This window comes from Chiloscyllium plagiosum, chromosome 14 (assembly GCF_004010195.1).
Source record: "Chiloscyllium plagiosum isolate BGI_BamShark_2017 chromosome 14, ASM401019v2, whole genome shotgun sequence".
In the NCBI taxonomy this organism is placed as follows: domain Eukaryota; kingdom Metazoa; phylum Chordata; class Chondrichthyes; order Orectolobiformes; family Hemiscylliidae; genus Chiloscyllium; species Chiloscyllium plagiosum.
In genome coordinates this window covers 75,428,046-75,456,000 of record NC_057723.1, presented here as the reverse complement: position 1 = coordinate 75,456,000, position 27,955 = coordinate 75,428,046, and the positions used below count along the sequence as shown (strand labels likewise).

General features: G+C 43.8%; 1 protein-coding gene across 2 annotated transcripts in view; it reads left to right on the top strand.

Annotated features, from left to right (window-relative positions):
• Positions 1–27,955, top strand: part of LOC122556810 (slit homolog 3 protein-like) — a 654,707-nt gene that overhangs the window by 527,643 nt on the left and 99,109 nt on the right. For both annotated transcript variants that reach the window (XM_043704014.1, XM_043704015.1), the window contains 2 exons: positions 21,748–21,898; positions 23,598–23,672. In XM_043704014.1, coding sequence (XP_043559949.1) covers positions 21,748–21,898; positions 23,598–23,672 — 226 coding nt within the window. The remainder of the gene's footprint in view (positions 1–21,747; positions 21,899–23,597; positions 23,673–27,955) is intronic.

Below are 27,955 nucleotides of genomic sequence, written 5' to 3'. Positions count from 1 at the left end.
GAGGATGCTGAGGTGAGGCGATTTATTAGAATGATGATGTGGAGGAGCTGGTGTTGGACTGTGGTGGACAAAGTTAAAAATCACACAACACCAGCTTATAGCTGATGAAGGAGCAGCGCTCCGAAAGCTAGTGCTTCCAAATAAACCTGTTGGCCTATAGCCTGGTATTTGAACAAAAGCATGGATAACAGATTTCAATTATCTGGAGACCCTGGGGAGGGAGTCTCCATAGTCCTTTCAGACTATAGGGCTGCTCTTTCATGAGCGAGAGAGAGAGAGACAATAGTGGTGATTTAACCTGAGGGCCACCACACCTCAGGCAAGGGGAGAGGTTGAGAAGGACAGTCCCTCATGGTGATCTCAGCCAGTGATGGAATTGAACCCACATTGTTGGTATCACACCATATCCCAACCCAACCATCTAGCCAACTGAGCTAAACTTACCCCTGGAGAAAGCCTAAAACTTAGCCACGTGGAGTTTATTATTAAACACTCAACGTTGGCCCAGTTCGGGTAATCCACAGCTGTCCCTCGTGGATGGTAAAAGAAATGCAAGTATAAGATCATTTCCCTGTCCTGAATTTTGTAGTAAGGAGCTGATATGTGGTAGCCAGGGGCAACAGGTTTCGGGATATTTCATTGGTCCAGTGTGCTTTGGTTTGAATTGCCGGAATGAATATAGGTGAAGTCTGTCCACTGAGAGCGGTTGAATTGAAACGTTAAATCAAGCCTAAAATTTGAATTCAGACAACATGAAGGAAAGTGCACAACCTCTAATTCCAATTCAGTTGGGCCTCTTTGAATGGGAGACCAGCAATTTACAATTCATACTTTAAACCTGGTGCTGGAGAGGCTGGGGGTTGGGACTGAGCGGGGCAGTGGGGGCTGGTGTTTATTCTGAATGAAAGTTCAGCGCTCTCCACTTTAAGCTCAAAGCTCAGCACCTGGGACCTTCTGAATAGTTCTCCACCATTACAAGCGTTCCAAGATTTGGAAGGATTTTTGAAGGGAATCCAGTGTTTTCTAACCCACTACTGCGACCTTAAACAAAGATTTGATCCGAATGTGTATCTGCGTTTCTGTCTGAATCCAATTCCTCTGAAAAAAATTGGCACTTTTATATGTTGTTGATTGTAATAGTCCTCTGAATGTCCTCAATGTATGCCTGATCTTCTAGGTATTGCCTACAGGTTTTAACGACAGACAGTGCTCAAAGTACAAACAGATGGTCAGGGCATGGTGGTTTAGGTTTGGAACTTGTGATAAAACTGTTTCCAATGGCGACTGTCCAGACACCAATCACGTGATGATCCCAGCTGTTTCGCAGCATTAATTTTCAACATTTGCCTAATTAAACAGTCCCCAAAGCTTTGCTCCTGAACAGATTGTACTCCCACATTTTGTGTTTAAAAACAATATGCCATTTCTAAACCTCCAAGGTGCAATCTAATTACACTATTGTTCCTTTTTCTATAATGTGACAACTTTGAGTAGCATCAAACACAATATCACTGGAACATAGCAACAATGAATGCTTAACCATGCAGAGTGCTTTAAGATACTGTTTATTGCTAATGAATGTGGAACTAATTGAGCTATTGTTGCTTGGGCTTGCATTTCACGTTGAGTTACACATTGAGTTAACCCTGTATCATTAGCCGAAACCTGTTAGAAGAAGCCTACTTCCTGTGGTTAGCACTTGTCACACTTTTCCATTTAATTCAATCTAAAACGAAATGGTTGGTGTTGAAACAAGGGGATATGTTATGTCAACGGCAGCAATCTGTGTTTATGGAGCTCCTTTAATGTAACTAAACATCCCAAGGCATTTCGCAGAACAAAATTCGATACTGAGGCACATAAAAAAGATATTAAGGCAGATGGCTAAAAGAAAGGTCAAAGAGGTAAATTTGAAGAATCCTATTAAAGGATGTATGAGGGATAAAGATACCAAAAAGATTAGTGAATGGAAGACACTACTTAAGACTTCAGTGCCTGAAGGCGATATGATGAGGGTTGCTGATTGTTGATAGAGTGGTTAAAATCAGGAGGGTGAGTGAGGACAAATCCGGATGTCTGACCGGATTATTAGGCTGGAAGTAGTGGCAGAAATAGGAAGCAGTGAGGTGTTGGAAAAACGAAACTGAGAATTTCAACCTTGAGGAAACAAACAGTGAACAGGGCTTGGTGCAAGTTGGATCAGGAGCAGCAGACTGTTCGGATGACCTGAAGTTTACAGAGGGTGGAAAAAGGGAGGCTAGCAAGGAGCATGTTACCTGGTCAGATCCAGAGGCAGCACCTAATAAATCAATGTTTCAACAGCACATGGGATGTAACAGGAGTGGAGCTGGTCTGTTGTTTCAGGGGAGGAGATGGACAGTTTTGCTGACATGGGTATGTGGTCAGAGACATAACCGGGGCCAATGTCACATTGTCAGGGAGTGGGATATGTGTTAGGGATTGAAGTCTGAAGTTTCTTGTCATTAGTGGAATGGCTCCTGGCTGTGATTTTAAAAACCCACTTATCATTTTGTGCTGGAGCCTTTGCAGCCTCTGGCCTGGCCCCAGTTCGAATCCAGGAATGAACAGATTCGGAAAAATAAGTGGTGAGTATAATTCTGGCAAAGCCATGCCCCTTATCTCATCCTGAATTGAAAACATCACCCTTGTGTACTGTCTTACGCTACTGTTCACCTGCACTGTCTCACCCCTAAAAACTCTCTTCACTCTCCCTCACCTCCAGCATAGTTCATCTCCTCATTACCTGACTGTCTTTCATTACAATCTCAACAAATCTGAAGACCCATGTCCTTTCAGAACTCTCACGATGGATGACACCCATTCAGTGTTCTTTACCTTCTTAATTGCCCCTGTCCTTTTCAATCTATTCAAGTCTTGCTTCTAACTGTGCGTAAATTATTGGTCAAATCTTGCAAAATGTAGTCTGGCCTCTGTATTGTTCCTTATTTTGACTTTGACCTTGTGATATATAATGTTTTATCATTTGATCCAACTTGTTCAAACTTTGTGTTAAGACTGTTTATGTACCGAACCCAATGTCCTCAAAATATATTAAGAAGGTAACCTAGAATCCAACTTGTCCTTATTTTAAAGGTAAGTGTAAGGTGCTGTGTTCCAGATGCAATTTGATTGGTCAAACTACTCAACTTTAAGCAAAACACTATAGTTAAAACACAGACAAAATAAAAATAAAAGAATTGGATTAACTGTAACTTTATTGAAATGCTTAATGGAAAAGTATATATGTTAACTGATACAAATTAACTGTTCCCACATAGTAACCATCCACAAATGCATCCTTGGCAAAGGCAAATTCAATGAAATAGATTGTTTCACAGGTAATTCTAGCAACAGGAAGAGAACCTCCAGCTTTTAGCTGTAACAGAGAAAGGAATAAGAGCTTTCATATCCAGCTTCAAGACCCAGCAACTGTCGAAAGCTAAAACTAAAAATACTGGTTCTGTGGGAGATTGAGCCCACCCGTTCAGGCTTCTTCTATTGTTCCAACCTTAGGAAAAAGCCACAAGGCCTCACAAGCTGTTTACTTTATGGGCTTTGAGCAAACCACTCAACACCTCTGTCTGAACCTTTCTTCATAAACAAAAACAATTCAAAACCTGTTCTAGCCATAGTATTGTCACAATGTTCATAAGCCAATTCCTTCCATCAGAATGGGTACGCAATAGGATGTATGTTATATCTCAGCTCAACACAAACTAGACCCAGCATTAGAATACAGTTACAAAAATAACTAGTCAGTTTAACACCAATTTCAAATAAGGGAAATTGCCTTAGAGCTGAATGAACTTTCTTTGAGTTAGTCGACAGGACTACAGTTATATCAATGATGTAGTTAAGATATGAATCTCCAACTTGCATTTCATTTTAACCTGTTATCATGCACCTTATTTCTTTCATCTTCCAGTTGCTGTTTTTCTCACATGATAACACCAACTTCTGTTTCCATATCTACCTGAGACAGAGGCAAGGATTTTCAGTCTTCTCAACTAGCTTTAGATTCACCATGACCTTGATCAAGAGCTTTGTCGAGACCTGGGGCATTATTGTTTCAAAAACGCCTTCATGCAATCTGGATATGACCAAATATTGACAGGAACAGTACTTTGACAGGGAGTGGGGCATTTAAAGGATTTGTGGTTATGTTGGCAAATAGTTGCATCTGAATTTCTGACTGTGGACTTGGCTACTGTAGGCTGGGACTTGCTGATATCCATTGAACCTCCCCAGCTGATTCAGGGAAAGAAACCTTGCTTGCAATTTGTTAATAACATTTTCTACCATTTCCGTGGGTGTGTCCTCATTGCAGGCCTCCCTTGTCAGTCTGTTGCCTTTGTTCAAAAGCTTAGCCTGGATCTTATTGTTCTGATAGGTCTCTTGCAAATGGGACTCTGAGGCTGATTTCTGAGCTTGTGCCACACCCCCATTGACAAGGGAGTTTCTCCAAATTTCATCAGAAACAGCCTCACTTAGATTGTAACTGCTTCCTTTCTCGAAATGTGACTCCCCATGTAATCTCATTCTTAGCATTATTCTTCTATAATATAAATCCAGAATCTCATTGATTTCGGAATAGTCCATCACACTGGAGGCATAGAGTCATAGAGATGTACAGCATGAAAACAGACCCTTCGGTCCAACCCGTCCATGCCGACCAGATATCCTAAATTAATCTTGTTCCATTTGCCAGCACTTGGCCCTTATCCCTCTGAACCTTTCCTCTTCATATACCCATCCAGATGACTCTTAAATGTTGTCATTGTACCAGCCTCCGCCACTTCCTCTGGCAGCTCATTCCTTACATGCGCAACCTTGGTGCGAAAAAAATTGCTCCTTAGGTCCCTCTTATATCTTCCCCCTCTCACCCTAAGCCTACATCCTCTAGTTCTGGACTCCCACAAACCAAGGAAATGGCCTTATCTATTTACCCTATCCATGCCCCTCATGATTTTATAGACCTCTTTAAGGTCACGTGTCAGCCTCCGACACCCCAGGGAAAAGAGCCCTAGCATATTCACCCTCTCCCTATAGCTCAAACCCTCCAACCCTGGCAACATCCTTGTAAATGTTGGGGTGGCACAGTGGCTCAGTGGTTAGCACTGAAGCCTCACAGCACCAGGGTCCCAGGTTCGATTCCAGCCTCGGCGACTGTCTGTGTGGAGTTTGCACATTCTCCCCGTGTCTGCATAGCGTTGCTCCGGTATCCTCCCACAGTCCAAAGATGTGCAGGTTAGATAAATTGCCCATAGTGTTAGGTGCATTAATCAAAGGGAAATGGGACTGGGTGGGTTACTGTTCAGAGGGTATGTGGACTTGTTGGGCCGAAGGGCCTGTTTCCACACTGTAGGGAATGTAAAATCTTTTCTGAACCCTTTCACATTTCACAACATTCTTCCTACAGCAGGGAGACCAGAATTGAATGCAGTATTCCAAAAGTGACCTAACCAATGTCCTGTACAGCCGCAACATATTCTCCCAACTCCTGTACTCGATGCTCTGACCAATAAAGGAAAGCATATCAAACGCCTTCTTCACTGACATCAACAACATTGTATAGCCACCACCTCAAAAGAATCTTGGTCCCCAGCATGTTGAGGGAATTTCCTCCTTATTTCCTGTTATGTTCACTTTCACCCAAATCTTTAATGTTCATTCATAACTACACCAATCTGCTTTGTTACGGTTGAAACCCTGCCATTGTCACCAAGTATGCCGTCAGTGCCTTTATTTACAGTGGTGTACCTGCCGATTTATGGTGTAACTGCTTGTACATATGGAGTAATCTTTCAACCTTCTTCCAAACCGGCTTTAGGAGTTACAAAGATGTGTCACAATCTTCCTAATTTCTCAAACGAAGTGTAAAAGCAAGCTCCATCCCAGGCCCACACCAATCCTCCTGTTGTGCTCACAGAAAGGACAAAAAGTGTCCATTATTGAAGGGCTGTATGTCTACCTCTATAACGGAGAAGGCAGCTGGGCCATAGGTTTGAGAGTTAAACTCAGTCCATGAGTTTCCTGATTGGATAATCCTTGATTGTCAGTCATGTCGTTTTTTCCTTGAGTATTTAATGCCCTATGAATTCTTTCACGATATGATGAAAGGTGTATAATATATGACCATTTATTGGAATAGGGATTTCAAAATAGAGGCATATGGGTGTTGGTTAGTTCAATACAGGATTTTATGGTTTTTACAATAAAGTCAAAGAAGGTGACAGCAGGCTCCTATCATGTTAATGGAATGATATACCATTGGATTTACAACAGGTCAGGTAAACATTTAAGATCACTAGTTTTGCTTTCAGTTCAGTATGATCTAGGGCTGAATTAGACTTTTTAAAATGCAATCAGAAGACATGTCCGTGGAACTTAGAAGCAAGTTTAGTTTATCTCGAGGAGTTTCTCGGGGCCGTTCAGAGAGCCAGTTACCTGAACAGAAGAATTTGGTATATAAAACTTCCAAATGAGGAGAGTTTGGGTGGAAATTGTTAGAGCGGCGAGTACTTCAGGTCAGAGCCACGGAAGAATTCACATTGCTAGATTTGGAAAGGAATTGTCCAATTGTCTTCTCAGTCCAAATCTAGGTCAGGAGTTAGTTCAGATAAACCTGGAAGAGTTGAGAACATGGTGTTATTTAAATCACTTTGAGTCTATGCAATGAATTGTGCCAGGAAATGATTTCAAACATTGTTTTGCAGTCTGTTTTACATGTAGCTCACTATCTTTGTTATTTAAGTTAAAAATCACACAACACCAGGTTATAGTCCAACAGGTTTATTTGAAAGCATTAGCTTTCGGAGCACTGCTTCTTCATCGGGTAGTTGTGGAGCAGGATCCTGATGAAGGAGCAGCGCTCTGAAAGCTAGTGCTTCCAAATAAACCTGTTGGACTATAACCTGGTGTTGTGGGATTTTTAACTTTGTCCACCCCAATCCAACACCGGCAACTCCACATCATGGTTCGTTACTTAAGATAGCTCAGCTTCATTATCATTTTGTGTCAGGAACAATTGACTGTTAAAGATAATCTGCAAACTTGTGCAAAAAGGTCTCATTAACCGACCATCACATGAACAAAGGAAACACATTTTGTTTTAAATAAAGAGCAAGACAGGTTTTATTTTGGGTTCTAATTTGTCCAATAGTACAATCAGCTGGGATCATAACACAGAGTTGACCATAGCAGTGTCTATCCGGATGCATCGTGGCTGGGTACAGTGACTGCTCTGCCCAGGACAATAAGAAGCCATGGAGAGTGGTGAACACAGCCCAGTCCTTCACACAAATCAATCTTCCAGCCATTCAGAAAGTGAGGACTGCAGATGCTGGAGATCAGAGTTGAAAAATGTGGCACTGGAAAAGTACAGGAGACCAGGCAGCATCTGAGGAGCATGAGAATCGACGTTTCGGGCATAAGCTCTTCCTGATGAAGGACTTATGCCCGAAACATCGATTCTTCCGCTTCTCGGATGCTGCCTGACCTGCTGTGCTATTCCCGCACCACACTTCCCAACTTTCCATCCACTGACTCCATCTACACTTCTCACTATCACGGGAAGGCAGCCAACATCATCAAAGACCCCTCCCACTCCGGTTATAATCTCTCCCAACCTCTGACGTCACACAGAAGATACAAAAGCTTAAACACACGTACCAACAGATTCAGGAACAACTTCTTCCCTGCTGTTATTAGTCCTCAGAATGTTCCTCTCAAATTTCAAACCTAATGTCGATCTTGATTTTTGTACAGCCATTACTTTATATTCCCCACTCTGTTGTATAACCCTTTGATCTGCAAAACAAAACTTTTCACTGTACATGGGTTCATAAACCAAAATAACACAATAAACCAAATCAAAACTTCAATTTCTGAGGACTCCAGAGCAATCTCAGAGGGTTAATAACCAAGTGAGTTTTGAGAAGATTTGTAACTCGGGTTAAGATTCTGGATGTAGGTTTGCTCGCTGAGCTGGAAGGTTCATTTTCGTCTGGAGGCTGACTGAAGATGTTACCTAGTATGGTGACGAAATATCTGAAAATGAACGTTCCAGCTCAGCAAGCAAACCTACATCCAGGTTGATAACCAAGTCGTGAATGGAGGCTTTTTGGCAGGCCTGGGGAATGATCACGAAGCAATGATGCATTCAGACTCATGAAATAAAACCATGAAATGGGGGTGTGTACAGTGTCAGAGGCTACATGTCTACAGGCGAAATCCAGAGATTCTGGTTAGCTGCTGCTTAGTATTCTGAACACAGCACAAGTAGCACAAAAGTTTCAGTACACCTCCTGACCCTGTTTCAGACTTCTCTTTATCAAATCCAATAAATTTTGATGGTCTCGCACAAACAAGATGGTACCTGCCTCTGGGCAACAGCAGGTGGTCCGCATAATTTCAAGATTACAGGAGGACCCCGCTGCTGAACTGCAGCTTTCATGTATTGGTGTGTGTGCTAAGCTCTACCGAGCTCTCTGACACCTTGTAGTTTGTTGGAACTTTCATTGCCTTGTTACGGATGGGCATTTTGCTTTTCTGGGTTAGTGCACACCAAGGTAAGGGGCACACATTAAGGGGAAGGTGTATGTATGAACTCAGCAAATGGCAAGCAAAGCGTGGGCAGGAGTTGGTTATTGTGGGAGACTTGTGATGCAGATTTACACCAACTACATGGGAAGAAGAGTGGACGGAATGGATGAGACCTGGGCTGAAGAGCCTGGATGCTGTTTACTCCATTGCCACCATCTTGAAAACTAGCAGTAAGAACATTGGTTGATGATGGGAATGGATAGAATGCAACTAAGCTTCTTGCTCACTGGTTCTAATGTATCCGTTGCATCTGTTACATGTTCTAGAATAGAATCCCTACAGCGTGGAAACAGGCCCTTCAGCCCAACAAGTACACACCAAACCTCTGAAGAGTATCTCCCCCTACCCTACATTTACCCCTAACTAACACATCCCTGGATAATATTAGCAATTTAGCATGGCCAATTCACCTAACCTGCACATCTTTGGATTGCGGAAGGAAACTCACACAGACACAGGGAGAATGTGCAAACTCCACACAGACAGACACCCAAGACTGGAATTGAATCCAATTCCTTGGTGTTTTGAGGCAGCAGTGCTAACCACAGAGCCTCTAATAATGCCCCAGTGAAAGGCCTTGTAATGCATTAAATGCTATATAAATGCAATTTGATATTTTCCCTTGTACCATGTGTCCAACGGGCTTTGTTGAAGTTGACTACATCTCGGGAACTTCTGGCTTCTCCCCTTTCATATGGATTGGGTGGGGATATGCTGATGGAGTTGCTGGGGGAGGGGGAGGGGTGGTCAGGTATTGAAGGGCTGTTCCCTTGTTATTTTACACATCCACAGAGCAAGATTAATTCACTTCAGGCAACTGCATAAAATATCCAGACGCAGCAGCCCAGTCTCCCCTGTGTGTTAGAATTAATATTGTTTGATGAATTGCTCGGACTTTGCTATCAACTAACCGGTTATGAAAGCCATCACCGAATCAGGGAACCTATAATTTCTACACATCGATAATGGACATCCTTCTGCCTGGTGTTGCTAGTTAAGCACGGCTTGTTCTAATTGAATGATTTGGCTCCATAATGTCTTTGCATGGATGAAATCCTTGACTACCAGCCAAGCTTCCAGACTGTGCTCACCAGCCTCCTTTATTCTCTCTTGTCTTTCTGCTGTCCTTGATGTTGCCTAACACTGGTTCTGATTCTAAACGAGGTGTTCTGTTGTGCTTGATCTAACCATGTGGTTCCAAGCTATGAGTAAAACATGGTTTCGTCAAGCACCATGGTACGCCTTGTGTCTTTCTGCAGCATGTCAAGCTCTTCCTACCTCACTCCAACAAGCCGGGGTTGCAAATGGTGGTGGCTGAGACAAGGGTAAAAATAACGAGATCTCACGTGATTCAAAGGCACTTATGGTCTGCCCAGGAAGTGCTCTCAATGCATGTCTTTTCTCCAACTCCTCTGCCCCACAGCAACTGTTGCGATGCTTTGTTTGTAAGTGTAATTAGTGGTGGTATTATTGTGGGGGCAAGGGTGGAATCCAAATAATATGCTGTACGTTGGGGAAAAAGTAAGTTTAATGAAAAAGACGTGGAACATCTTTGAATAGTTTCTGTTGTCCTCATCATTTTCATCTTGTACAGGTTAACTGTGTCCTTTGTGTTACGGTAAAATCACAATGCATTTGAGAGTTGTTGTGGGTCCATTGCTACAATAATTACCGTTGCCATTTAAACGATGGCCTGAAGGAGGCGCAATTTGAAGTAGAAAAGTTGTGAGTTACTCACTTATCCTGAAATCAGCTTGTGGTCTCAACTCCTCTTTCCTTCACACCGTAACCGCGCTACTCTCTTGTCTGTCAAAATTCTGTCTAATTCAACCTTGAATAACTTAAAAGAACGTACAAAAAAAAAGAATGGGAGAAAACCAGTCTGGCCTATCCGGATGGGCCAACCTAATGGGACCATTAACAGACTTCTTATTCTGTCAGTCATTTGTCAATTTGGGGAGAACAAAGTTCTGGGAAGTTCCTTTCCTTCCGGGGATCACATTGCGTCATAGAGTCCTACAGCACGGAGACAAGCCCTTTGGCCCAAACTGGTCCATGCCGACCAAAATGTCCATCCACGCTAACGCCATTTCCCTGCACCTGACCCATATCCTTTGAAACCTTGCGTATCTGTGTATTTGTCCAAACAGCTTTTAAATGTTGTTAGTGCACCCGCCTCATCCACTTCCCCTGGCAGCTCATTCCAAAGGTGTACCAGTCTCTGTATAAAAGAAGTTGTCCCTCAGGTTCCCTTTTATTCTTTCCCCTCTAATCTTAAACTGATGCCCTCTTGCCCTCGTTCCTCCAACCCTGGGAAAAAGACTGAGTGCATTCACCCTATCTATGTCTCTCATGAGATTCCCACTTAGTCTCCTGTGCTCAAAAGAAAAAAAGTCCTAGCTTGTCCAACCTCTCCCTATAGCTCAGACTCTTGAGTCCTGGCAACATCCTTATAAATTTCTTCTGCGCTCTGGATCAAACAAGATAGCCTTGCTAACTAATTCATATACTTTTTGCCATTTGCAGCTATTCTCCAAACAATCTTTTTGTAACTTGAAATGTCATTTCTCAGCCTCTTGCCCAGTTTTCTACTGAAGGACTGCTGGAAATCTATAATAGTAGCTGGCCTCCAGATGCATTTTATCGATGTCTGTGCTTAGCTGTGTATTAAGCCTGCAATTTTAAATGTAAAAACTTTCAAGCACTTTGTCCAATTTTGGATACAATACTTTGACAAGATTGTAATGATGTTGGAAAGCCATAATGTCAAAGTTCTGTGCTGGTGTTGGACTGGGGTGGACAAGGTCAGAGACCAGATGGCATCAGGTGATAGTCCAATGAAGGAGTAGTGCTCCGAAAGTTTGTGATTTTAAATCAACCTGTTGGACTGTAACCTGGTGTCGAGTGACTTTTGATGACGTTAGAAAGAGAGCTCTGAATGTTTCCAAGGATAGAAGCCCTCAGTTGTATGGAGAACCTGAGGTTTTTCTCCTTTTTGGTTTATTCAGTTATGGGAAGTAAGTGTCTCCAAATACGAGCCAGAATTTATTGCCCATCCCTCACTACACAAGAGCAATTAAGATTCGCCCATGTTGCTGTGGATCTGGGATAATGTTTGGCTAGAGCAGATAAGGATGGCAGGCATTGGGAATTATTGGCATAAGTTGCCATTCTGTTATCTCTAAATTCAAAATGTTGTTTTGATGTTGAATTTAAATTTCATCTTAAAGCCATAGAGTCATATAGCACAGAAAAAGACCATTCAGTCCAGCCAGTCCATGCCGAGCATAATCCCAAACTAAACTAGTCCCACCTGCCTGCTCCTGGCCCATAGACCTCGAAACCTTTCCTATTCATGCACTTACCCAATTGTCTTTTAAATGCTGCAATTTACCCATATCTGCCACTTCCTCAGGAAGTTCATTCCATACATGAACCACCTTCTGTGTCAAAAAATTGCCTCTCGTGTCTTTTTATAATCTCTCCCCTCTCACCTTAAAAATGTGCCCCCTGGTCTTGAAATTTCCCATCCTAGGGAAAAGACAGCTACCATTAACACTATCTATACCCCTCATCATTTTATAAACTTCTCTAACGTAGCTGCTCCCCCTCCTATGCTCCAGTGAAAAAAATCCCAGCCTTTCCTTATAACTCAAACTTTCCATACCCGGCAATATCCTGATAAATCTCTTCTGGACCCTTTCCAATTTAATAATATCCTTCGCATAACTGGGGACCCAGAACTGGACACAGTATTCCAGAAGAGGCCTCATCAATGTCCTGTAAGACCTCAACATGACATCCCAACTCCTATACTCAAAGGACTGAGCAATGAAGGCAAGTGTGCTAAGTGCCTTTTTAATCACCCTGTCTATACATAAGGCAAACTGCAATAGTGCTACGATCTGGGACATCTTGCCTGAAAAGATGTGAATGTAGAATCATTGGAGATTTAGAAAGGGAGTCCAATAAATGTTTAAAGTTGTCAAGCTATGGAGAAACAGCGTTGGAATCGATGAAATTGAATAGCTCCCACAGAGTCAAACAGCTCAGAAACAGGCCCTTCGGCCCAACTCCTCCATGCCAACCAGGTTTCCCAAACCGCACTAGACCCATATACTTGTGTTTGGCCCTTATGGTCTCTTTGTGTACAGTGTGTTTCGATGTTTTAATGAGAACTCAGAGATATGTTCTGTAACAATTTATTTATTTCCCAAAAGTAACCCAAACTCCTAAAGTTTGTTTTGACATTTAAGAGGTCAAAGGCCAGATGTGAGTTTGGTTGTCCAACTGGATACCTTCTCCAAAGCTGGGCCATGTGTGGCCAACAAAACTGGGGACACCGTTATTTTCTTTGTTCTTTATAATCTTTGATCCTTCAATGCAAAACTTTGTTTTAACCGGCACCTGTATCACTGGTGCTCTTGATAAACCAGCCGAAGGTAGATACCTTAAATACTGCAATATTCGAGTATTCTTCTGGAAATAAAGTATGACAGTGATGTGTGTACCCCATGCATTGTGTTTCTATTACTTACTGTGTGTTTCTACATAGATTTTAGGAACTGGTTGATGTTTTTAACAGAGATTTTTTGATGGATGTTGATATCTCAATGATTTGGAGGTGCTGGTGTTGGACTGGGGTGGACAAAGTTAAAATCACACAACACCAGGTTATAGTCCAACAGGTTTATTTGGAAGCACTAGCTTTCGGAGCACTGCTGATGAAGGAGCACCTGATGATAGGGCAGCAGTCTGAAAGTTAGTGCTTCCAAATGAACCTTTTGGACTATAACCTGGTGTTGTGTGATTTTTAACTTTGATGTCTCAATGGTCTGCTTGGTCAGGGTTTACTGCAGTAATGCGTACCTCTTGATTATCCAGAATAATTGATCATCCGGCACGCCCCTAGAAGTACCGGTTAATAAAAAAAAGTGCTTTATCAGCAATGAATTGTCACACACACATTACATTCCCTACCTGTCAAACACTCTCAGCAAGTACTATCACCTGGAATCAGTCCTATATATGATTATTAAATACATCAGCCACTGCACAGAATATTGGAGATGTTCATACAAGTCTCTTGTGTCAAACATCATTGCCAGTATGGTGGAGTCTGAGTGCTTCCCCATGTGGGAGCTCACATAACATACGCAACCAAGCTTGGATCCTTTTGAGACAGATATCCTGAAGTTTATTGGCAACACTATGCTTTATTATAGACTAACACACAATCTGGATTCCCCTCTGACTGACTGTTGCTGTTACATTATGCATGTATCACTGACACAATTGCTTTAACTGGGAAATGGCTGAAAGAAAGCATCTTTATGTCAGAATGTCACATGCTGTGATGTCCTCTAACTGTCTCAAACTGCCTGCCTGGTCTGCCATTTATGCAGATATACAAAATGTATGATATTCACATTTGATCAGAGTTGCTTATACCCATTCAGGAAAGAGCTGGTTGTTTCTGCACTTGATCGGGGATGCTTTTATTTTGCTGGATTCTATATCATTGCTTCTGCGTGATTTCTTAAATTGTTTCAAATCTTTAGCACTTTATGGGCTACAATCCTGTCCAAAAAGGGCTGGATTGGATCCTTCAGTTTGGACCCAGACTAATGAAACTAAAAGCCTCCTTTCATCATTGCTTGGTATCTGATTGGACAATTGCGATCCAGCTAATGATAGATCTGGACCCCAATGTGCCTGTGGCCAATGACATGGCGGTGTGGTCATGACTCTAGACTCATAACCCAGAGGCTTAGACCAATCCTCAGGGACATGGATGCAAATCCAATCACTGCAGCAATGCATCTAAATCGACCCAAGATTGGTTAGGGAAAAACAAAACAAAATGACAATATGCCTGGGCTTAACTTGGAATGAATTGACAATAAAATCTTATAAATCTTCTGGGTTTGTGAAAGAATTGCACAGAAGCTGGAATCCTGTCACTAAGTCACCCTTTATTTACATGTGCACAGTGAATGGGCTCTGAATGGCCAGCTCAGAGTTAGTCCCTAGACTGAGAAGACCTTCTGAATCTCCTGTTTATACCTGTCAGCTAGGGCTCCCTGATTAGAGACAAGAAAACTGAAATCCAAAGTAGACAAGCATGCTGGAAGAATACAGCAAGCCAGGCAGCATCAGGATGTGGAGATGTCAAGAAGGTTTAGACCCGAAACAGTGACTTCTCCACCTCCTGACGCTGCTGACATGCTATGTTCTTCCAGGCTCCTGCTTGTCTATGTAGGGCCTCCTGATTGGCCCAGGTTAACACCCCCAATCAAGGACCTCATAGTCAGTGAGATCCACCTGGCCCTCAAATCGCTACAGGTTGGGATCGAGGCTCAGCAGAGGGAGATTTCTTCAACAGGGCACTGCAGGGCTTATCTGAGAAGCCGAAATTCCCCAGCACTAACATTCCTCATCGAAAGAACGTAATGCATAAATGCAGTGAGTCCTTCTCATCGAACAAGAGTCAAGCTTGTTTTGTTGGTATGATACCAGAGTATCTTGGGGGCCACCTGATTGAAGTTAAGATGTTCACTTGGGGTGAGCTCATAATTAGCATTTCCAACTAAGGTTGAAAAGGGGACTCTTGAAACTGGGAATCTCCTCTGCAGGATGTTCTTTGGTTTTTCTTTTCCCTTGTCTAGGCAGGTAGGGAGGATCCAGAGGCTGCCAGGGAAAGGAAGGCAATTCAGTCTGCCCCTGGGGTGGGGGTGTGCCTAATTTTGGACAATTGATGAGCTCTCAATTACTTTAGGAAGTCTGCTTTTAAAAACAGACTAAATTCGCTTAGTTGTTTGATAATTTCATGAAGGTTCCCAAAATTTTCTCCCACAGACTGGGTGACACTGGCAACACCATCCCAAGTATTGGTCAATTTTCGCTGGGCCCATAACCCACCTCAGTTCTTGATTTCCAGAGGGCCCACAATTTCGGTGCACTGACTTAAATTCAATTGTCTATAAGTTATGACAAACCAACCTCTAACACTAGGCTTGGCATCACTATAAATCCATGCTATGCATGAACTGGGGTGGCAATGCTCTCGTGCTTAGACTCATAGTCATTGAGACATAGAGCTGTACAGCATGGAAACAGACCCTTCGGTCCAACTCGTCCATGCCGACCAGATATCCCAACCCAATCCAGTCCCACCTGGCAGCACCCAGCCCATATCCCTCCAAACCCTTCCTATTCATAAACTCATCCAGATGCCTTTTGAATGTTGCAATCGTACTAGCCTCCACCACTAGCCTCCACCTCCTCTGGCAGCTCATTATTCCTGAATGAATGCTGTTCATTCCTGACGAAGAGCTTATTCTTGAAACGTCGACTCTCCTGCTCCTCGAATGCTGCCTGATCAGTTCTGCTTGTCCAGCACCACACTCTCAACTCTGATCTCCAGCATCTGCAGTCCTCATTTTCTTGTCCACAACATATATTTGTCTGGAGAGTCAGACAGCATTCATGAAAAAAGCTAACGTTTCGAGTCTAGATGACTCTTCAGATGGACATCTGATGAAGAGTTACCTAGACTTGAAACGTTAGCTTGCTCTATCTCCATGGATGCTGTCTGACCCACTGTGATCTCCAGCATTTGTTGTGTTCAGTATAGATTCCAGCATCTGCAGTAATTTGCTCCTGTATAATTGTCTAGCCCCTTGTAATGATTTTAATCTCACCCTTCAAGAAATAACAAAACATTTTGTTTTCTTTTGTATGTGCTAAGCCAGTAATTCTTACCATGTCAAACTCATTTGTCAGCTCGTTGTTCATGGATTTTATTTGATTTATTATTGTCACATGTACTCAGATACAGTGAAAAGTATTGTTTTGTGTACTAACCAGACAAATCATACTGCACATAAGTACACCACAGTAATAGACCAGAATGCAGAGTTACAGCTACAGAGAAGGAACAGAGAAAGATTAACTCTAATATAGAACATTACAGTGCAGTACAGATCATTCGGCCCTCAATGTTACACCAAGCTGTTTAGCCAATCTGAAGCCCATCCAACCTACACTATTCCATTCTCGTCCATATGCCTGTCCAATGACCATTTAAATGCCTTTAAGGCTGGCGAGTCTACTACTGTTGCAGGCAGTGTGTTCCATGCTCCTACTACTCTCTGAGTAACGAAACTACCTCTGACATCTGATTTATATCTATCATCCCTCGTGTTAGCCATGACCATCCGAGGAAAATGGCTCTCACTGTCAACCCTATCTAACCCTCTGATTATCGTATATGTCTCAATTAAATCGCCTCTCAACCTTCTTCTCTGTAACAAAAACAACCTCAAATCCCTCAGTCTTTCCTCATAAGACCTTCCCCCCATACCAGGCAACATCCTAGTAAATCTCCTCTGAACTCTTTCCAAAACTTCCAAGTCCTTCCCATAACGCGCTGACCAGAACTGTATGCACTACTCCAAATGTGGCTGCACCAGAGTTTTGTACAGCCGCATATAGAGGCATAGAGATGTACAGCCCGAAAACAGCCCCTTCGGTCCAACCCGCCTATGCAGACCAGATATCCCAACCCAATCTAGTCCCACCTGCCAGCACTTGGCCCATATCCTTTTAAATGTTGTAATTGTACCAGTCTCCACCACTTCCTCTGGCAGCTCATTCCGTACATGTACCACCCTCTGCATGAAATATTTGCCCATTAGGTTTTTTTTATATCTTTCCCCTCTCATCCTAAACCGATGCCCTCTAATTCTGGACTCCCCACCCCAGGGAATGTGTGAGGTCCATTTATAAGTCTGATAATAGCAGGAAAGAACCTGTTCCTGAATCTGTTCGTTTGTGTTTTCAAACTTTAATATCTTCTGCCCAATGGAAAAGAGTATAACTCAGGTGGGAGGGGGTCTTTGATTATGTTGGCAGTGGGAAGTGTAAACGGAGTCAATGGATGGAGGGTTGGACTTGTATGATGGACTGGGCTGTGTCACAATTCTGTAATTTCTTAACAGTTTCGGACAGAGCAGTTGCCAAACCACACTGTAATGCATCTGTATAGGTTCAAGTTGGTTAATTTGGACTAGGTTACTGAGGGGAAGGTGGATTTCATGGAACTTTGAAGAGCAAGAAACACAATCTTGGGTGGCTTAATTAGTTGAGATGTGAATTTTGATCTTTGGCAGAGATAAAGTCAGCATTATGTTTTTGATGTGTCGAGCCTCCCACAGCCTTAGACTGGGATTTCGACATATTCTGTTTTCTTGCCTTCCTCGGATGCTGCCTGACCTGCTGTGCTTTTCCAGCACCACTCTAATCTAACCTCTGGTTTCCAGTATCTGCGGTCCTCACTTTTGCGTAGCCATTAGAATGGAGCAAGTGAATGCTCTCAGGTTTCTTGGATGGAGTTGCACTCATCCAGGCAAGTGGGGAGTATTCAATCACACACCTGCTTGCTCCTTATCTCTATGTCTGGCCCCTCAGCTCATTGTGCAAAGTAACATTCTTTTAGAGAATCTCTGTTGGTTATCAAATGTAGCTCCCTAATGTGAAGTCTAAGACCTCTCCTGATGAGTCACGAACTAATTTAGCTTCCTGCTACAGTAATTAACATCAGTTGAACTAACTACTTTCAGTTTATTGACAAATAACTGTTACTACCAAACAGTTTACTGTCGAACAACGAAATCTTTCCTACTACCTACTTGAAAGTTATGATGTGGAGATGCCGGTGTTGGTCTGGGGTGTACAAAGTTAAAAATCACACAACACCAGGTTATAGTCCAACAGGTTCAATTGGAAGCACACTGGCTTTCGGAAAGTTGTTAGAAAGTTGTTAGTTCTGTCTAATTTACATTTAAACTTAAAAAAGACATGCTGGAACTAATTGCAAGAAAAGGCCCAGGCTTTGACTGCCTCATGTAATCACAGTGTTGGTACAGTTCACTTTCTGGTTAATAGTAGCCCTCTCAAGTTAGTTATTGTGGGGGAATTCAGAGATGGTAATGCTATTACCAGGGTAAGCGTGACGGCTCAGGAGTTAGCACTGCTGCCTCACAGCACCAGGGATTGGGGTTCCATTCCACCCTCCGGCAACTGTTTGTGTGGAATTTGCAAGTTCTCCCTCGGTCTGTGTGGGTTTCCTCTGCATGCTCTGGTTTCCTCCCACAGTCCAAAGATGTGCAGGTTAGGGTGGATTGACCATGATAAATTACCCATGGTGTCCAGGGATGTGCAGGCTAGCTGGGTCAGTCATGGGAAATGTGAGGTTGCAGGGATGAGTTTGGTCTGGGTGGGATGCTCTTTGGAATGTTGGTCTGGACTCAATGGGCTGAATGGCCTACTCCCACACTGTAGGGATTCTATTGAATGTTTTGCAGAAATGCTTGAATTGATGTCGGGGATGGCCATTGCGTGGCATTTGTTGATACAAATGTTATTTGTCACAAATCAAGGCACTCTACATGCCTGCATGCAGCATTCACAACTAGAGGGAGACCATCTCAAGGCACGAAGGAGATGAATCGATATGGTCTAATTGCCATTCAAGAACATGTCTGCAAGGTGACCAAGACTGGAACTGAATATATTTTTTCAGTCACAGGATGAGAGCATCACGGATTTGGTCAGCATTTATTACCAATTCCGAATTGCCCATAGGGCAGTTAAGAGAAAACCACATTGTTGGGGGTCTCGTATCACAACACCTTTCACAGTACCTCAGGACACATGTCAGTAATAAATCAAATCAAATCAGTATGTTCTCACTAGGCTCCACAGATGCTGCTAGACCTGCTGAGCTTTTCCAGCAATTCCTGTTCTGATTAGTGTTGAGTTTGTGCTGTGATATTCCACTTGAATTTCCTGATGTGGGATTCGAACTGCCGCTGTTAGTGCCATGAACAGTCCCTTTTGCTCTGGGCACCATTCTCATCTGTTCCACTCGCTCTTCCTCTCCCCTTCTCAACAACGTAAAAGGTGTTGTTTATCCAGTCCCATTCTGATCTGGAGAATTGGACTCGAAACATGACCCTCTGCAGACATGCTGTTGAGTTTCTCCAGCATGTTCTGTTTTTATTTTGGGATTTGAGCTTTCAGCTTCGGGATTACTAATTTCAGGGTCCAATTCACTGTACCCCCAATCTCAGTGCTATTCAGCTGAGTAACACCAGGATGAGGATCCAAACTTTAAGTGGAGAAGGGGGAGATTATGATTCCTTCTGGCTAAATTATCTTATCACTGGCAGCTTAGAAAAATCCCTAAGCTCTTCCCTGGCATAATGTGTTAGATTTCATGTGACCTTTTTAACTGGCTGTTTTTGGTTTTGCAGCAGCAAGAGGTCCTGAAATGTGTTTGAGTGAGACCTTCTGCACTTCACCTGCAGAAAAAAACCCACAAGGATTTAAAGGGGCCTCACAGCTCATAACATTGAGGCTGCCTTTGCTGTCTTGGAGCTCATGATCCTGAAATCCTGTGGCCCCATTGCAGGCCTCTACTAAGTCAAAAATCACAGTGGTGCAAACGATTGGCCAAGAGACTGCTGTTTGATCACTGCCTCTGTGGCTTTTTTTTACATCCACTCCCGGAATGAGGGGGTCGCTGGCTAGACCAACATTTTTTAGATTAGATTAGAATCCCTACAGTGTGGAAACAGGCCCTTCAGCCCAACAAGTCCACACCGACCCTCTGAAAAGTAACCCACCCAGACCCATTTCCCTCTGACTAATGCACCTAACACTTTGGGCAATAATTTAGCATGGCCAATTCACCTGACCTGCACATCTTTAGACTGTGAGAGGAAACTGGAGCACCCGGAGGAAACCCACGCAGACACGGGGAGAATGTGCAAACTCCACACAGACAGTCACCTGAGGTTGGAATCAAACCTAGGACCCTGGTGCTATGAGGCAGCAGTGCTAACCACTGAGCCACCATGCCACCCAGTTATTGGCCATCCTTAAATTAAGAGCCACCCACCTTGCCATGGGTCTGAAGTCATATGTAGGCCAGATAAGGGAGGCACTTTCCTTCCCTAAAGGGCACCAGTGAACCAGATGGGTTTTTCCAACAACAGATTTATGATCGTCATTAGACTCTTCACTTCAGATAGTCATTGAATTCAAATTCCACGATCGGCTGTGGTGGGGTTTGAACCCAGAACATTACCTGGGTTTTTGGGGATTAACAGTGATAACATTGGTAGGCCGTAGCCTCCCCTGAACAATAGCCTTGCAATCTGCCCTGTGAACAGTTTCCGGGAGTGACAGGTTGTACAGTTTGTGGGAATACTGAAACCAGTTGATTGTGTCCTTCACGGAAGCACCAGTTGGAGTGAAGTGACAGCACAGGAGAGATGATTTCATTTGTGGAATAGCCCAGGTGGACCAGCAGGTTTTTACCTATTCATCAATTTTATTTTTATTCATCCACGGGGTGATGGCGTCGCTTGCCAAGCCAGCATTTATTGCCCATCCCTAATCACCCATGGGGCAGTTAAGAGTCAACCACATTGCTGTGGGTCTGGAGTCACAGGTAAGGTAAGGATGGCAGTTTCCTTCCCTAAAGAGCATTAGTGAACCAGTTGGTCTTTTACGACAATCAACAATGGATTCATGGCCATCATTAATTCCAGACTTGTATTGAATTCAAATTCTGCCATCTGCTGTGGTGGGAATCGAGCCCAGGTCCTGAGACCATTATCTGGGTCTCTCAATTAACAGTCTAGCGATACTACCATGAGACATGTTGTTTTGGTGTGCTTGTATGCAAATGGGAACTCATTATCTGGATGATCAGGGATGCCGTTCAAGAGTGAGTGTATTGGATGATGCTTTGGATAAAAATAACATGGGAGGGTATGGGGGGAAAGCAGGAAATTGGCACTGGGTAACAATGCTCATTTAACAAGTTAGAACATGTACGATGGGCCAAATGGGAGCGTACTGATCTGGAGCACTTCTGGTCACCGCACACTTGGTTGCTCTGACACACTGTGTCGCCAAGTCAGCCCAAGGCGACATTTATTAACTGTATGCCTCGTGTGTCGGCATAGTTGAATGGTCGTATCAGATCAAGAGCAGAAAGAGGAATTGTCATGAATGCACCTAACTGTTTGTGCTCGATGTTGTGCACAGGATCGGACGACTACCGGACCAAGCTAACTGGTGACTGCTTCATGGACATGGTGTGCCCTGAGAAATGTCGCTGTGAGGGCACCGTTGTGGACTGCTCCAACCAAAAGCTCACCAGGATACCCTCTCACGTCCCAGAATACACCACTGAACTGTGAGTCTTGAGTGCGAGGCCAGCGTGGAGTAATACCCTCCCAAACAAGCAACAACTGCACAGCAATAAGTATCACCTCTCCCGGAGATAGAAAGGAATGAAAGCTGTTGAAGTATTATCAGATTAAGAGTCAGAAGGAAAGGAGTCTGAGTGGGTTACTCTTCGAGGGTTGGTGTGGACTTGTTGGGCCGAAGGGCCTGTTTCCACACTGTAGGGAATCTAATCTAAAAAAGACACAAATTTGAATTGACAGTAATATGACTGATCTTTTTTGAGAATATTTTTGTGAAGCAGATGAGAGCTTGAGAGAGTCTGAGAATCACAACTAGCCCATCTCAGGCAGAGTGACAAGATGGAATTCTTACGCTATTGGCCTGGGGAAGGAGAAAGTATAGAGTCAAAAAAGTGTGCTGCTGGAAAAGCACAGCAGGTCAGGTAGCATTCAAGGAGCAGGAAAGTCAATGTTTCGAACATCAGCTCTTCATCAGGAATGGTCTTCATTCCTGCTGAAGAGCTTATGCTCGAAACATCGACTCTCCTGCTCCTTGGATGCTGCCCGACCAGCTGTGTTTTTCCAGCACCACACTTTTTGACTCTGATCTCCAGCGTCTGCAGTCCTCATTCTCCCAGCGAGAAAATATAGGCATATATTTGGTTTTCAATGATTCTCCAAAAGCTGGATCCGAACATGTCATGAACAAGGTACAAGCTTTGATATGATACCATTCCTTTTGAAACATCCCCTGCCAATGCCTTTTTAAAATCATGTATTGCCATGAAGTAGCATGGTGGCTCAGTGGTGAGCAGTACTGCATCACAGCTCCAGGTTCAATCGCAGCCTTGGGTGACAATCTGTGTGGAGTTTGCATGTTCCCCCTGTGTCTGTGTGGGTTTCCTCCAGGTGCTCCAGTTACCTCCCATAGTCCAAAGATGTGCAGGTTAGGGTGGATTGGCCATGGGAAAGCATCCAGGGATTGGGCATGGTAAATTGTTTAGAGTTCGACAGACTAGGTGGATTGGCTGTGAAAATGCAAGGTAATGGGTATTGGAGTCTGGGTCTGGGTTTAGTTGGGATGCGCTTCAGAAGGTTTGTGCAGACTCAATAGGCCGAATGGCCTCTTCCTGCACTATAGGGATTCTGAAAAAGCCTCTTGAGTTACAGACACCCACAACAACATGTCTGAACCTCCAGGAAAGGAACATGCAGAAACTGGAGGAAATTGTGCAAGAGAGTAGAGCTTGGGTTTAGTGACAGCGTGAGAGAAATGGGATTAGACACTCTCTGCCCTGCACGCATTTGTTCAAGTTGTAAGGAACCTGTGGCATTTGAGATGTGAGATCCTGATACAAAATGCAGTGGGTACAGCTTTACTTGAGAAAGTAAGTGGAATTGACTCCAGTTACAAGAGGAGCACCAGTCTGACAGCAAGTTGGAAAAGGAACAAAGCAATCTGAGCTAAGAGGACCGAAACACAGTTGATGGAGTCAAGTGATACTTGTTTTGTATCTTTTCCTGGGTGAACTGTGCAAGGGGTGAAATTTAGAGATTTTACTTTCACCTGTAATTTACAAATGTTTGAGTGGGAGGTCTTTTTAAAAAAAAGTGTTTCTCTCTGTTGGAGTTTTCTGCACAATTCTAGTGTATCAAGTAGTAACCCTCTCCCTCATACATCTAATCATCTCTTTTTTTCTGATTCAGGCGACTGAATGACAATGAACTGACGATCTTGGAGGCAACAGGTATCTTTAAGAAGCTGCCAAACCTGCGGAAAATGTAAGTTTATCGAGCGTTAGGAAGTCTGGCGCAAGCTCAGCACTGGAAACGTTAACCCTGCTTCACCTCAGTCAATGCTGGCTATTTCCAGCATCTCTTATTTTTGTTTCTGATTTCCAGCATCTACAACATTTTGGTTTTGGCGTGCACGGTCCATCTGTTGGAGAAATTCTCAATGTGGCACAGGCAGTCCGAGAAGGAAGGCAGTGCTAATTTGGTCTGTCCCCGCAGAATTTTCTCTTATGTGGCCACGTTATGTGAAAGGCGATAGGTTTCTCAACTCAAGTGCAGAGATTTCCTGCACGATGACATTCTTCTCAGCTCACCGTGAGTGTAGAAACCGCCCATTTCATACACAAGGGGTTCAGCCCTTACAAAAAGAAAATCCTTCTGGGCACCATGTTTAAAAGGCACCCGGACACCACTTCACTCTCTGCAGTCCAGGAGCATCACACAACCTCTACACCTCACCCACTCCCGTCCCTGGAGACATCAGAGACCAGGCAAATAAATCAGTGCCATGCTTCAGTGATACTAGCTTACAGGCTTTCCTGAAGCCTGCCCTGGTGCAATAGGAGGTGCGCCATGCTGGCTCAGTGGTTAGCACTGCTGCCTCACAGCACCAGGTACCTGGGTTCGATTCCAGCCTCGGGCGACTGTCTGTGTGGACCTTCTCCCATATCTGTGTGGGTTTCCTCCGGGTGCTCCTATTTCCTCCCACAATCTAACGATGTACAGGTAAGGGTGAATTGGCCATGCTAAAATGCCCTGTCGTGTGCAGGCTAGGTGGATTAGCCATGGGAAATACAAGGTTACGTGGATAGGATGGGAGACTGGGTCTGGGTGGGATGTTCTTCAGAGGGTTGGTACAAACACGATGGACCAAACGGCCTCTTTCCACAATGCAGGGATTCTAAGAATCCTTAGCGATGCTGAAGACAGCAGCCTGGATAGAAGTGGCTGCAGAGCCCAGTGCCCATTGGCAGCTCAAGAGAATGTGGCTCCATTGTCACAAGAAGATGAGTGGTGTGCTGCACTCTGCCAGGCTAATAACTACTGTCTAGTCAATGCTTCGTGGACCTGAGTATTGTGAGGTTGCCACAGCACAGGATTTAAACACAAAAGGTTTGGTGCCAGGCATCTCCATCAGATGACAAAGAAATGGTTTGGTTGTGATGGAGCCAAGGAACAGAAGATGGTTTTACTCTTTGGAACTAGGAGGAAGCAACCAACCATCCCATGTTCGTCCCCCTTATGTCTGGTCGGATTTGTAACGAGATGTGCTTCTCGTTTTGGGCTAGCAACACTGCGCTTGTGAACATAATTCCAGTAGGCTATAGTGTCGATCCATATTCATGACCTGCTAATAAATGCAAAACAGGTGAAGATTTGGAAGTCCAACTTGTCTGCAAAGTTCTGAGAACTTAACAACAAAAGCTTAACCTACCAAGAGGAAACTCAGTCTATTTTGCTTCCTGCCCAATTAAATTCCCTTACCCACCCATCTAAAATCTCTGAGCAAGCACAGAGAATTCTGCTTTGTGTGTCCTGACAGTTCAATTAACCACTCAGGCAGAACAATGTCAAGGGTAGTACCCTGCAAAGTGTTTTATTTGCCTGGGAATGGTCGATTTGTGTGTTTGTTTATTCCCTTCTCCCAGTCTCCTGCCTGTGAGTGAGCTGGCCACTCAGGGTAGTTAATTCTTTTGGGGTACCATTTGGTTTTTGAAAGTGACTCACCAGTCAGTTTCACCGGTCTGTATTCACCTCAAGCATTGTAAAGTTTTGTATACGTGAAAGCTCTCTGAAGAAGATGAAGGAATGTACTGAGTAGGCAAATGGGAACATTCTTAACAACCTTCTGTGTTCTCAGTGACACTGCTGTGGTCTTGGCTTTTTCTGAGCTGTTTATGATTAGTTCCTCTGGGAGCCATGTTCCTCAACAATCTGGAAATTCTGGCAGTCCATCTTTGCAGAGATGCCTTTGACGCTCACATTTATGCAATTGTATCCCTACCACTAGAATATTAAAATTCTACCGACCTCCTACCTGCTCCCCTTTGAAATCTTGTGTATTGATCTATGTATCAGTAGGACAGAACAAAGAACAAGGACAAGTACAGCACAGGAACAGGCCCTTTGGTCCTCAGTCTGTGCCGATCATCGTGCCCCAACTAAACAACAAACCTTCTGCCCTTATTCGGTCCAGATCCCTCTATTCCCTCCCTATTCATGTAACCATCCCGATGCCTCTGAAATGTCTCCACTCGCCCACTTCAAGCACCTCTTCAGGCAGTGCGTTCAGTCTCTGTGTGAAAAACTTCCCTCACACATCCCCCTTAAACTTTCCCCCCTCACCTTGAACCTGTGCCTCCTTTGTAATTGAAACCTCAACCCTGGGACAAAGCCTCTGACTTTCCACTCTATCTATGCCTCACATAATGGCGTAGACCTCTATCAGTTCTCCTCTTGGCCACCGTCTTTCCAGTGAAACCTATCTTTTTAACCTTTGCTCAGAGCCAATGACCTCAAGACCAGGCAACATCCTGGTGCACCTTCTCTGCGCCCTCTCCAAAGCTTTCACCTCCTTCTGGTAGTGTGGTGATCAAAATTGCACACAACACTCCAAATGCGGCCTAACGAGGGGTTTATATAACTGCAACATGGTTTGCCAATTCTTGTACTCCATGTCCCAGCCAGTGAAGGCAGTTAGGGGGATTAATTTTCATGGGCATTTTCCCCTGTTAATCCACATTAGCTTTGACAGAAGAGCACCAGAAAACTCCAGGGAATTCTTGCATATCCTTACAATCCCTTGTAAATAATCCTCATGTTTATTTACAAATAAACCACAACAAGAAACCTAACAATTGGCAAAGAGGGGAATAACATAAAAAATTAATGTCAGAATATCAGTAATGGATAAGTTAGCTTTTGGAAGACTGGCTTCCAACTCTGTTCAATTATCCATTAAATAAACAAATCACAACATTCTCTTACAGAGCAGGGAGCACAACTTGTCTTTGTAATCAGCCAGGCTTTGATTTTTAGATCAAACCTCATTTGAAAAATTCCCTTGTTGTTAAGCTCCCTGTTTTTGTTCCCGTGTGCCAAACCTTGTTTCATAAACGCCCAAACAAATTCAATATACATTCATGTGATTAACTACAATAAACAGATGTTACAAATGCAATCACTGACATAGGCATCTGGGTTTATACATGGTGCAAATTATGTCCACCATGCAAATCCTCACAATAAAAAGACGCTAGCTAGATTTGTTCAAAGGAAGGCAGACGATTGAACCATTGTACCAGTTCCCTTTGAGTTTAAGACACAATCTGATACTTTTGAAAACAAGCCAAATTACTGATTCTGAGGATCAGTGCCTGTCGAGTGACTGAATTGATGGCTTTGTCAATGGCCGTGCCTTAATTGACCATGGTGCCTGGTCAGGGTTGTGGATTTCTGCCTTTGGTCTGCGTGTCTGACCAGCAAATCTTTGTGAACAGAGGGCAGGATGTCTCTCGAGGTAGTGCGATCCAGAATGCAGGATTTGTTTTTTTTCCCTTCTCTGCTGTCATTCTATCTCATTACTCAGGGATTTGGATTAGAAACATCATGTAGCTGGAGTTCGTGTTGTCATGAATGATTGGCAGCGAGTTCCTCTGTGTCGTTTTGTAATTGCTTCCAGCAGAGCTTCAGTGTGTCTTTGTAGTATTTTCTTTGCCCTCGCCAGGAGTCTTGGCTCCTGAAAGCAGAACTTGGCAGGGAATGTGGATTTTAGCCATGTGGGTGCGGTGTCCAGTTCATCAAAGGTAATTCTATGGAACCTTGCCTGAGTACTTGAGAAACTGGCTTCAGAAAGGATACCAGCATCATTCTGATGGTCTTCCCATTGAATCCGGAGAATTGGATGTTGATGTCGTTTCTCCATGTCACTGATAGACAATTCAGACTCCCGAGGAGAAAGTGAGGACTGCAGATGCTGGAGTACCAGAGGAGAAAAATGTGGTGCTGCAAAAACACAGCAGGCCAGGCAGCATCCGAGGAGCAGGAAAATCGACGTTTCGGGCATAAGCCCTTCTTCAGGAATGAGGAAGGTGTGCCAAGCGGGCTGAGATAAAAGGTTGGGGAGGGGTGGAATTTGGGGGAGGGGCACTGGGAATACGATAGGTGGAAGGAGGTGAGCGTGAGGGTGATAGGCCGGAGAGGGGGTAAGGACGGAGAGGTCAGCAAGAAAATTACAGGTCAGGAAGGTGGCGCTGTCTTCCAGGGTTGGG